The following is a 13,407-nucleotide window of genomic DNA, read 5'->3' on the forward strand; positions in this document are numbered from 1 at the left end:
AAGTGAGTGGAGTATTATTTGCCCCAACTATTTGAAGCACAGTGTAGGGAATATCCACAAAACAATGCAAAAATACAACTGTATAACCTCATAGCATCTTTTTTTTAATTGCCACAGCCCTGAAATGAAGACCACATTCATCTTGCAAACAGATAGATATCTTTAAGAAAAGGCTTAGACATGCAGAGAAACTCTGAAAGCATTTTAAGAACAGAGATTATTTCTTATTTTTCTCACAAAAATAAATTGGAAAATAAGAATGCGTCTGAGTTAATCAGCAAAATTACCAGAACAGATCTAGAATGCGTCAGGTCTCCAAATGAGGCACTTTATAGGAATAGACAGGTTTTGCAAACAGAATTTAACATTTTGACTACTAAAGAAACGGAACAGCTCTTCTATAAATTGTGACATCATTATTATAAACACGGAGAAATGCAGAAAAAGTATTTGACATGGTTGAATGGACTACCTGTTCACCACATTGCACAAATTTGGGTTTGACCCAAACATATGTGCATGGATCAAACTATCTATACTAGTCTAGAAGCTTCAGTTTATATTAACATTATTTTCGACTGTTTGAAACTAGAACACGTTACTTGACAAGGATGTCCCCAATCTTCGTTGCTTTTTGCAATTGCCATTGAGCCATTTTCTGTTTACCTTCAAAATGCATCAGAGATAAAGGGGATTTTCAGAGAAGGACTTTAACAGAAAATATCATTATATACTGATGATATGGTACTGTATATATCTGACCCACAAAGTTCCATGCCAGCAGTGATAAAAGCACTAGCAGATTTTCAAAAGCTATCTGGACTCAAAATAAATTTGAATAAAAGTGAACTCTCTAGCCTTCCCATGGGCTCACCACCTATGGGAGGGGCCAAGGAGGTCGGGTGCAGTGTGAGTTGGGTGGTGGCCGAAGGCGGGGACCTTGGCGGTCCGATCCTCGGCTACAGAAACTGGCTCTTGGGACGTGGAATGTCACCTCTCTGAAGGGGAAGGAGCCTGAGCTAGTGCGCGAAGTTGAGAGGTTCCGGCTAGATATAGTCGGGCTCACCTCGACGCACAGCTTGGACTCTGGAACCAATCTCCTTGAGAGAGGCTGGACTCTCTACCACTCTGGAGTTGCCCCCGGTGAGAGGCGCCGAGCAGGTGTGGGTATACTTATTGCCCCCCAACTTGGAGCCTGTACATTGGGGTTTACCCCGGTGGACGAGAGGGTAGCCTCCCTTCGCCTTCGGGTGGGGGGACGGGTCCTAACTGTTGTTTGTGCGTATGCACCGAACAGCAGTTCGGAGTACCCACCCTTTTTGGAGTCCCTGGAGGGGGTGCTAGAGGGCATACCTTCTGGGGACTCCCTCGTTCTGCTGGGAGACTTCAATGCTCACGTGGGCAATGACAGTGAGACCTGGAAGGGCGTGATTGGGAGGAATGGCCCCCCTGATCTGAACCCGAGCGGTGTTTTGTTATTGGACTTCTGTGCTCGTCACGGATTGTCCATAACGAACACCATGTTCAAGCATAGGGGTGTTCATATGTGCACTTGGCACCAGGACACCCTAGGCCTCAGTTCGATGATCGACTTTGTGGTTGTGTCGTCGGACTTGCGGCCACATGTCTTGGACACTCGGGTGAAGAGAGGGGCGGAGCTGTCAACTGATCACCACCTGGTGGTGAGTTGGCTTTGATGGTGGGGGAGGATGCCGGTCAGGCGTGGTAGGCCCAAACGTGTTGTGAGGGTCTGCTGGGAACGTCTGGCAGAGCCCCCTGTCAGAAGTAGCTTCAACTCCCACCTCCGGCAGAACTTCGACCACATCCCGAGGGAGGTGGGGGACATTGAGTCCGAATGGGCCATGTTCCGTGCCTCTATTGTTGAGGCAGCTGACCGGAGCTGTGGCCGTAAGGTGGTCGGTGCCTGTCGTGGCGGCAATCCCCGAACCCGCTGGTGGACACCGGCGGTGAAGGATGCCGTCAAGCTGAAGAAGGAGTCCTACAGGACCCTTTTGTCCTGTGGGACCCCGGAGGCAGCTGATAGGTACCGGCAGGCCAAACGGAATGCGGCTTTGGTGGTTGCTGAGGCAAAAACTCGGGCGTGGGAGGAGTTTGGGGAGGCCATGGAGAATGACTTTCGGACGGCTTCGAGGAGATTCTGGTCCACCATCCGGCGTCTCAGGAAGGGGAAGCAGTGCAGTGTCAACACTGTATATGGTGGGGATGGTGCGCTGCTGACCTCGACTTGGGACGTTGTGGGTCGGTGGGGGGAATACTTTGAAGACCTCCTCAATCCCATTAACATGCCTTCCAATGAGGAAGCAGAGCCTGGGGACTCAGAGGTGGGCTCCCCCATCTCTGGGACTGAGGTCACCGAGGTGGTCAAAAAACTCCTTGGTGGCAGGGCCCCGGGGGTGGATGAGATACGCCCGGAGTTCCTCAAGGCTCTGGATGTTGTAGGACTGTCTTGGCTGACACGCCTCTGCAACATCGCATGGACATCAGGGACAGTGCCTCTGGATTGGCAGACCGGGGTGGTGGTCCCCCTCTTTAAGAAGGGGGATCGGAGGGTGTGTTCCAACTACAGAGGGATCACACTCCTCAGCCTCCCTGGAAAAGTCTATTCAGGGGTCCTGGAGAGGAGGGTCCGTCGGATAGTCGAGCCTCGGATTCAGGAGGAACAGTGTGGTTTTCGTCCTGGTCGCGGAACAGTGGACCAGCTCTATACCCTTAGCAGGGTCCTGGAGGGTGCATGGGAGTTTGCCCAACCAGTCTACATGTGTTTTGTGGACTTAGAAAAGGCATTCGACCGTGTCCCTCGGGGAATCCTGTGGGGGTACTCCGAGAGTATGGGGTACCGGCCCCCCTGATAAGGGCTGTTCAGTCCCTGTACGATCAGTGCCAGAGCTTGGTCCACATTGCCGGCAGTAAGTCGAACCCGTTTCCAGTGAGAGTTGGACTCCGCCAGGGCGGCCCTTTGTCACCGATTCTGTTCATAACTTTTATGGACAGAATTTCTAGGCGCAGCCAGGGTGTTGAGGGGGTCCGGTTTGGTGGGCTCAGGATTGGGTCACTGCTTTTTGCAGATGATATTGTCCTGTTTGCTTCATCAGGCCGTGATCTTCAGCTCTCTCTGGATCGGTTCGCAGCCGAGTGTGAAGCGGCTGGGATGAGAATCAGCACCTCCAAATCCGAGACCATGGTCCTCAACCGGAAAAGGGTGGAGTGCCCTCTCAGGGTTGGTAGCGAGATCCTGCCCCAAGTGGAGGAGTTCAAGTATCTCGGGGTCTTGTTCACGAGTGAGGGAAGAATGGAGCGTGAGATCGACAGGCGGATCGGTGCGGCATCCGCAGTAATGCGGGCGTTACATTGGTCTGTCGTGGTGAAAAAGGAGCTGAGCCGCAAGGCGAAGCTCTCAATTTACCAGTCGATCTATGTTCCTACCCTCACCTATGGTCATGAGCTATGGGTAGTGACCGAAAGAACGAGATCGCGAATACAAGCGGCTGAAATGAGTTTCCTCCGCAGGGTGTCTGGGCTTTCCCTTAAAGATAGGGTGAGAAGCTCAGTCATCCGGGAGGGGCTCAGAGTAGAGCCGCTGCTCCTCCGCATCGAGAGGAGTCAGATGAGGTGGCTCGGGCATCTGATCAGGATGCCTCCTGGACGCCTCCCTGGTGAGGTGTTCCAGGCACGTCCAACCGGGAGGAGGCCCCGGGGAAGACCCAGGACACGCTGGAGGGACTATGTCTCTCGACTGGCCTGGGAACGCCTTGGGATTCCCCCGGAAGAGCTAGAAGAAGTGGCCGGGGAGAGGGAAGTCTGGGCATCTCTGCTCAAGCTGCTGCCCCCGCGACCCGACCTCGGATAAGCGGGAGACAATGGATGGATGGATGGAACTCTCTAGCACACAATTAGACTAGACACCAAATATTTAGGGATATATATCATAAGTAAATATAAAGGTCTTTTTCAACAAAATTGTGCTGTCTGCATGGAAAAACTTAAACAAGATGTGAATAGATGGTTCACCTTCCCTCATCACACATTAGCAGATAGAATCAACACTGTTAGGAAAACAAGGTTGGGAAGAATGCTCATCCTATGAATTGGGATTAATAAAGTTTATCTATCTATCTATCTATCTATCTATCTATCTATCTATCTATCTATCTATCTATCTATCTATCTATCTATCTATCTATCTATCTATCTATCTATCTATCTATCTATCTATCTATCTATCTATCTATCTATCTATCTATCTATCTATCTATCTATCTATCTATCTATTTCAGGAAACGAAAAGTTCTTGTTTAAGAAAAGTTCTGTTTAAAGTTTATATATCTTGTTTCATTCTTTAAGTTTGCTTATAGTTGAACCATTTCTAAACGGTCAGAAAACTGTATGTCTATCCCATTTTCTTCTGTAAATAGGTCTTTCAGTTCCTGCTAGCACTGGGACCTTTTCTAAACAAAAACTGATTCAATTAACACATTGTATTGTAGATATAACAAGAAAGTTCTATTTCATATTAACTTACAGGGGGTAAAAGACTACCATATTCCAATAGCTGTTCTTCTACAGGAGTCAAGCAAACACTGTATGAATTTAACTTTAAGTATTAACTTTCTAAGATTAACTCTTACACAGGCTTTGGTTTAACACCTTTCTCTACACTGCTTCTTCACACAGCACAGCAAAGACATGTAAGCAAAAATATGCTTAAAGGTTTGTTGCACATTCTCACAGTCTAGTTATATTCCTTCTGGGAGACAAAAAAGTGAAATGGATTTAAGTAATAAACATTGAATCTTTTACAGAAATTACTTATTTTAATAGGTTATATAAAGCTACTTTCTCTTAATGACCATATCAGCTTAATTATGTTTAAGTGGTATTTATGGAAACATTTAGAAATGACAGCAAGCACATTTTAAATGAACTATGAGTGTTATTCAAATTAAATCTTTGAAAAATATAAATGACATGTGATGCCACAGTCATGGTAGGATACTGGAATAGAAAAGATGTTCAAAATACCTTTTTTACATTCTTAAGGCACACAGTATTACATCAGTCCTCACCTTGCAATATAATTTTTCTAACCCAGAGTGTTGTGTGAGCATCTTTTTATGTGTACTCCCAGGGCTTTGGCTATCTTGTTACCTACCTCTAAAAGCATCATGCACACCTGCACCCATGTTAAATGCTGAACAATGAAGATGCTGATGCATTTTTTTTACTTGTCTTGTTTGTAGAGGTGAAATTGCCCATTTGGCAGTCTCTCATGTATCATCAAGAGCTCTCTTTGAAACCTTCTGTCTCTCTTTTGATTCTGGCCTCTTTTTCTCACCAATGATCTTTTATCCTCCTAACTCTAAACTCTGTGTGTCGTTTTGACTTGAGTTTTAATGCTCCTTTGTGGCCTCTTCCCATTAAGCCTCAGAATCGCATTAGGAATCAGGGAGGGTTTGGGGGTTGATAGAGGGGGTCATTTTTTTAACTGTAGATGCTTTCAGTGATGTTTAAAGAAACAGTTAGAGCCTACTCAATTTTTTTTCCTGTCATTACTTTCATGGCCTCACACTTAAATGAGCCAATTTCCTGCATCTTCCACAACTAGAGGCACACTGATATGAACTGCCAGACAGGAGGTTCTGTTCCTGTCTCTCTGATTTAGATAGACAGATAGATAGATAGATAGATACTTTATTAATCCCAAGGGGAAATTCACATACTCCTCCAGCAGCATACTGATAAAGAACAATATTAAATTAAAGAGTGATAAAAATGTAGGTATACAGACAGACAATAACTTTGTATAATTTTAACGTTTACCCCCCCAGGTGGAATTGAAGAGTCGCATAGTGTGGGGGAGGAACGATCTCCTCAGTCTGTCAGTGGAGCAGGACATTGACAGCAGTCTGTCGCTGAAGCTGCTCCTCTGTCTGGAGATGATACTGTTTAGTGGATGCAGTGGATTCTCCATGATTGACAGGAGCCTGCTCAGTGCCCATCGCTCTGCCACGGATGTCAAACTGTCCAGCTCCGTGCCTACAATAGAGCCTTCCTTCCTCACCAGTTTGTCCAGGCGTGAGGCGTCCCTCTTCATTATGCTGCTTCCCCAGCACACCACTGCGTAGAAGAGGGCGCTCGCCACAACCGCCTGATAGAACATCTGCAGCATCTTATTTCAAATGTTGAAGGATGCCAGCCTTCTAAGGAAGTATAGTCGGCTCTGTCCTTTCTTACACAGAGCATCAGTATTGGCAGTCCAGTCCAATTTATCATCCAGCTGCACTCCCAGGTATTTATAGGTTTGCACCCTCTGCACACAGTTACCTCTGATGGTCACTGGGTCCATAAGGGGCCTGGTCCTCCTAAAATCCACCACCAGCTCCTTGGTTTTGCTGGTGTTCAGGACTCCGAGTTGTATTGGAAGTCCGATGTATATAGGCTGAACAGGACCGGAGAAAGCATAGTCCCCTGCAGCGCTCCTGTGTTGCTGACCACAATGTCAGACCTGCAGTTCCCGAGATGCACATTCCTAGGTCTGTCTGTAAGATAGTTCACGATCCATGCCACCAGGTATGAATCTACTCCCATCTCTGTGAGCTTGTCCCTAAGGAGCAGAGGTTGGATGGTGTTGAAGGCGCTAGAGAAGTCTAGAAACATAATTCTTACAGCACCACTTCCTCTGTCCAAGTGGGAGAGGGATCGGTGTAGCATGTAGATGATGGCATCCTCCGCTCCCACCTTCTCCTGGTATGCGAACTGCAGAGGGTCGAGGGTGTGGCAGACCTGTGGCCTTAGGTGGTGAAGCAGCAGCCGCTCCATGGTCTTCATCACATGTGATGTCAGAGCGACAGGCCGGAAGTCGTTCAGCTCACTAGGACGTGATATCTTTGGGACGGGGGAGATGCAAGATGTTTTCCAAAGCCTCGGGACTCTCCCCTGTTCCAGGCTCAGGTTGAAGATGCGCTGTACAGGACTCCCCAGCTCCAATGCACAGGCCTTCAGCAGTCGTGGTGATACTCCATCTGGACTCACTGCTTTGCTGGCACAAAATCTCCTCAGCTCTCTGCTCACCTGCGCTGCTGTATTGTGAATTGGGGGAAACTCTCTCCTATGCTGGTATCAGCAGAAGGATGGTTGGAGGGTGCAGTACTCTGAGGTGAGAGTGGGCTAATGTGGTCAAACCTGTTAAAAAAGTTGTTCATCTGGTTTGCTCTCTCCACATCTCTCTCGATAGTGGCACCCCACTTCGAGCTGCAGCCAGTGATGATCTTCATCCCATCCCACACTTCCTTCATGCTGTTGTTCTGCAACTTCTGCTCCAGCATTCTCCTGTACTGCTTCTTCGCTGCCCTGAGCTGGACTCGGAGTTCCTTCTGCACGTGCTTGAGCTCATGCTTATCACCGCCTTTATAAGCCCTTTTCTTCTGGTTCAAAAGGCCCTTGATGTCACTTGTAATCCATGGCTTGTTGTTAGCATAGCAGCGTACTGTTCTTACTGGAACTACAATGTCCATACAGAAGTTGATGTAGTCAGTAGTGCAGTCAACAACCTCCTCAATGTTCTCACTGTATGACCCCTGCAGGATATCCCAGTCCGTAGTTCCAAAGCATTCTCTCAGAGCCTGCTCTGCCTCAGGGGACCACTTCCTGAATGAGCGTGTGGTTGTATGTAGCTCTCTCACTCTTGGTTTATAGTGAGGCTGAAGCAGAACCAGGTTATGATCTGCTTTCCCAAGCGCAGGCAGCGGGGTGGCGCTGTATGCGTCTTTAACGTTTGCATACCGTAGGTCAATAGTCCTGTTTCCCCAGGTGTTACAATCCACATCCACAATGAGGTTCTGTCCCGGTCTCTCTGATTTGTATGCCCTTTAGAGTCTTGGAAGATTATATATTTTAAAGATTTCTGCCTGGCTTCCACTCTTTCTCTCTTTCAAATCCATTATGGAAACCTGTCTATTTCACCATGTCTTTATTGGATCTACCTTCCCATAATAGCTACTGCCTTCCCACCTTGCCATATAGTTAATCTCTTCCTACCAGTTAGATTCTCTTACCTTTGGAGGTTTGTTGTGACTCAGACATTGTCCTGTCCTTTGTCAGCTCATTGTTGCCCTTGCCTAAACATCCTTTGGTAAGCTAATCACATTATCACAGTGGGTATTTTTGTAGGCTATACCCTAGATTTTTGCTCAGCAAAAGTGAGTTAACTGTTGATTGGGTGAGTTAGAGCACACCGCAATTAAGCACAGGTTCTTCATGAAGTAGAAACTCTCTGATCTCACTGTGCTGCCATAGGCATGTGTCTCATCTCGACGCCAGGAGGAATATATATTACTTCACAAAGAGACACATTTGCATTGCATAAAGCTATCTAAAATGAAAATATGTAAGTTGTGACTGGTGACTAACAGATTTTCATGAGCAATACAAGATGAATGAGCCCATTTATTATTTGGCTTAAGTAAAAAAAAAAAAAAAAAGGGTTCTTGCAACATTATTGTAAAATGAAATGAAGTGCTTTCTACCCACTTGTGTGTAGTTTTGTGTGTCCCGTCTGTCATATGTCTGTGTGTGTGTATGTATATATAATATATTAGATATATATATATATATTATAATATATATATATATATATATATATATATATATATATATATATATATATAAAATGCACAAAAACAGGTGTGCATACTGCTTGAACTCTGAATTCACTATCTCAGCCTTCAGTGTGTGTAGTGTTTAAAAAGATACTAGACATGACTGCACCAGTAAAAAGGGCGTTTAAAAACAGGAGACAGTAAGGACCCTTTAGACCCATTTTTTTTTTTAAACTTAACACTGTTGAAATGCCACCTTATGAGCACATCAGGCAGGTAGGCGTTCCCCCAAAATAATGAATAATTTTCAAAGCAGTTCCTTGATTTTAAAATAGGGTTTAAATTTTAGAGAACAGTTAATCCACACCCATGTGTACATATTTTGAGCCCTTACTGTCTAGCTTTCTTTTTTATTTGCTTGCTTAAACTAGTTTAAATAGCCTAAACTACTATAAACACCTAAAATCATATTATATTTAGCTGCCGTGAAATTCTTCAACCCCCCACTTAAGACAACTAATCTGCTAGTGCTACATCTGCTGTATGTTCAAGATGATTGAACATAGTGCTCTTGTACACATAAGCAAATGCAATAAAAAGGAACTCTAGCATTGTGGGCTTGCAGACAAATGTGACAAACATTTTATATACTCAGGCAACCATTCATGCTGCCATTCTTTTCTGAGCCACACTTGACTGCATTGAGCAGCTAATGCAGTGTCTATTTTTATCCAGGTCAGAGCTGATTTAAGCTAAAGACTCATTGTGTAGTTATTCTGAGGCTTTTAGGGCTAGTGCGTATCCCATTTAGTACTAGATGTTGGACCAATAAAATCTCCATTAACTCCTGAAACAATCCTCAGGCATTTTATTAACTTAGTGAGTGATGGGCCTCTAGTCTGTCTAAAGTGGACCACTAATTCGGCAATAATGGATCATTGTTGTTAGAATGAGCTTTAGTAGATAGTTTTATAGTTTTAAGTGTACCAGACAGTTGAAGGGTATATAATCAACTAGCAAAAGTGAACATACAGGTAAGGAGATAAAAGATCACAGGTTATGCTGCTATTCATATTTCATGATAGTGTATGTTACTTAAAAGTCTTTGAGCTATTTCAACCACTATCTTAAATGTCTAAACTAAGTGTTAAAATTAAGTAGACCAGAAAGTAATTGGCCATTTTAGATATTTTATTCACCAAAATTCTTGTTATTGCATACAGCATATGGAATCTTTACACCATTTTAACCGGCCTTTGTTGCATAGTTGTGGAACAAATGATTTTTGTTGAAGGGTATGACGCAGGAGGCATGTGCAAGAATGGCTCAGAGAAGAAGAGAGAGACACTGTGCAGGACAAAGCCACATCACCAGCCAAGTGGCCAGAGCTGCTGCCGTCTATGAGAGTTTCTCTTTACGGTAGAGAGATAAAGCTAGCAGATTGTAATCACAGCAGTGTGAGTTTGGGTCCTACCTCTTCTTGTTTCAGGGAAGATGGTTTGAGAGAGAGTGGGACAATAAACTGATGACAGATTAACACAGTGGTTAGCCTATCTGCATCATATCTTCACAGTCCTTATATTAAATCTTAGCCTGATCAAAATCTGCGTGTGTGTTCTCTGCATGTCTACAACAGTGTTTCTCTGGGTACTCTGGCTTTCCTGTCACAATCTGACATTTAATTTAATTAATTGTCATCTTGCAGATGACCCAGGTTGAATAGGGATGTTCCATGTGCACTGTAATGTCCGTCCACTTTGTGATGTGATACTGTTTGTTTAGAAATTTTGTAACATTTATTATTAAAATACAAATTGCACAAAGTTGGCTTACAAATACCAATATCATGCTTAGTTTATGTAGATATTAATTTATTATATTATATAGTCTAATTAATTAAATTGAGAAACTTGTTTGTCTGATGATTATCTTTTTAGCAGTATTGATACACTATGTAACTTGAATAATTACAGGCCCTACAGGTTTTATTTTAACAAAACACAGAAAATGGTGTATGTAAACTGTTTTAGCACTTAATAAACAAAATCTTTTAGATGTATTTAAGTGCTATTAACATTAACAGTTAGTTATTTACATAAGCTGTCACTTTGGTTTGTTAATTTAGGTTGACCAGTTAATTAGAGGGTTTAGATCATTCAGCCTGTGTGTCACTATATTTTCTTCTTTCTAGGATTTTGTTTTGCCTACTAGATGATCATGTTCATTTCTTAAAATGTGTTTCATTTTCTTTTCTTTTTTTTTGTATGTTTCATAGAGGTTACGGCGATTATCTACAAAATACAGAACAGAAAAAATATATCCCACAAATGTGGGTGAGAAAGAGGAAAATGTTAAGAAGAACAGATATAAAGATATTTTGCCATGTAAGTATCCTCATTCCTTAACATTAAAACTATTATTGAACTTAGGGACTGGTTGTTACTTTGTGTTGATTTTATAACTTTTGGATTATTCATAATCTTCCTGATTTGTTTTTTTTTTTCTTAATAGTTTTCATGGTTGCCTTTATTCCATGATTTTCTTCTACCTTGTATTATTTTCCTGATAATGATGGTTTCTCTCAACCCATTGTTTATTCCAGTCCTGAATAAGCTCACGCGCTCTAACAACCCCCCCAAAAAGACCAGCTTACTACTGAAAACGGCAAATATAGGAGTGAGTGGGGATCGAACCGGTGACTCTTGATCACACTTGGTTTGCGTCTGTACTTGTGCTGTATCCTAGATATCCTAGGCTGTTAGAGCGCATGAGCTTATTCAGTACTGCAGGATCAACGCACATGTTGATCTTTTTTTTCTTTCAGTAATAGTGCCAACATAAATCCACACCCAATCTGATGCTGTTCGTTTTCAAATAATATTGCATTAGTGCGATGATGTTTTCACATATATTGTCTCTTTCTTTCAGGTGTGTAATAGGAACCACAGCATAGTGAGAAGCATGTACATTGTAACAGGTACACACGTTGTAAATGTAGGAAAGACTATGCTTGCGTGTGTGTGAACAGTTAACATTTGAATCTGATGATTGTATATAGCGCTGAACTTACTGCTCTGTACTATTCTATCCTCTGCATGTCCTGGAGTACAAAAGAAACAGCATACAGCAACATGTGGGGACTGGCAAGATCGGGGAAAAAAACACGCAGTCACTGATTACAAACTGCAAGATGTTATGCGAATGAATATGAATAACATGAATAATGTTGCATCCGTGCCACAAAGTTTTCCAAAATGTACTATACAGGTCATAAAACGAATAATTCGAAATATCATATATACATACGTCTGTGTTTTTTTGTTTTTTTGACATCAAACACCATAAGGTGCACACTAATTCAGCATGAGCAGGAACACTCAATAAAACTGAATAAAAAAAATCAAGTGACGGTTGGATACGAAGAAGGCAGATTTGCCAGCGTTTGTGTGTCAGCTTTTATCCCACCAGATGAGAGAATGTCCAGTTCCATTGTCTCAAAACACCACTCACATCTCCAGTTATTCCGTTTCAAATAAAAAATAACAGCGTCAGATCCCTGGGTTGGGGTGGGGGGGTGGGGGGGGGGGGGATTTAGAGAGAATAAAAGTAAAAAAAACGGTAACTTTTACAAGTCCTATAAATGCACACCGTGTGTTACAGACGCAAACCAAATGTATGTGTGTACTGTATAATAGTAACAAAAAGAGGAGCAAACTACTGAAAACGGCAAATATAGGAGTGAGTGAGGATCGAACCGGTGACTCTTGATTATAAGTCAGCAAATCTTACTGCTACGCCACGGAAGCTGTTGTAGCATCCTTGAACATTTTGTGAAAGTGTTTACTTGATCTTTGGACTTCAGGCTTCATACATTATATAGTTTATGCCTACATTTTGTCATTTACTACTAAAATATGAAAAATGTTTCTGTTTTAAAAATGTGTTTACACAGATTACTGTAGAAACGGAACACACATGAACTGCGTGTGTTCCAAATAGCGATCTATTATTTCCACTCTAAAACTCCAGCAGTTCAGTCACTTCTTGATGATCAAACAAGGCATGAGCTGGGAAAACTTAGTGAACGTTCTGTGGCGGTGGGGGATGGAATAGCCGGCTGCTTGCTGCTCCTATTAATCGGCACATTTAGAAGACAAAAGAGAGCTGAGAACGGTTTTAAGGTGGGCCAAATCTATGAGTTTTTTCGTAGACTCTGGTAATTCTAGTGTTAAGTAATTACCAAAATCTTCACCGAAAAGCCCCACAATCCTCCCTCACCAGCCACCCTAAACATGCATGCACACATTCTAGTGTCATGCTTTGAGAACTCAACTGACAAGGGCACAGTGCTTATCAGCACAACAAAATGTTTCGGTTAATTGTATTTGGTATTCCAAGGTTAGTATGATAAACTAGTTTGTGTCATTGACTATATTTATTATCCTCATGAATTTATTTATTTATTTATTAGTAGTTCTCTATTGTGAGCAATTAAGACAGGCAGGCTGTAGAAGGATACTTACAGAGTTGGAATGGATTAATGATATTTATAAACTTAAAAATGACTGAGGAGATTTTTTCCATAAGCACACATAATCAGTTTTCTGCCTCTTTGGTCATATAAGTACTGTAGGTGATCAGCACCGTGTTTAATGCTGAGAGGAATATGACCAATATGATGATGCTTGTTGTTGCCGAGATATATGAATATGCCTTTAATTTTTTTTTAAGGAAATTTAAATTATTTGTAACGTGCTATCTTGAAGAGAAACTGACCTTGGACAATGTAATT

The 13,407-nt window shown here is 42.9% G+C and overlaps 1 protein-coding gene across 2 annotated transcripts in view; it reads left to right on the plus strand.

Moving 5' to 3' along the window:
- Positions 1-13,407, plus strand: part of LOC114659261 (tyrosine-protein phosphatase non-receptor type 12-like) — a 174,022-nt gene that overhangs the window by 78,185 nt on the left and 82,430 nt on the right. For both annotated transcript variants that reach the window (XM_028811663.2, XM_028811655.2), the window contains exon 2: positions 10,891-10,999. In XM_028811663.2, the coding sequence (XP_028667496.1) occupies positions 10,891-10,999 (109 nt within the window). The remainder of the gene's footprint in view (positions 1-10,890; positions 11,000-13,407) is intronic.

This window comes from Erpetoichthys calabaricus, chromosome 1 (genome assembly GCF_900747795.2).
Source record: "Erpetoichthys calabaricus chromosome 1, fErpCal1.3, whole genome shotgun sequence".
In the NCBI taxonomy this organism is placed as follows: domain Eukaryota; kingdom Metazoa; phylum Chordata; class Cladistia; order Polypteriformes; family Polypteridae; genus Erpetoichthys; species Erpetoichthys calabaricus.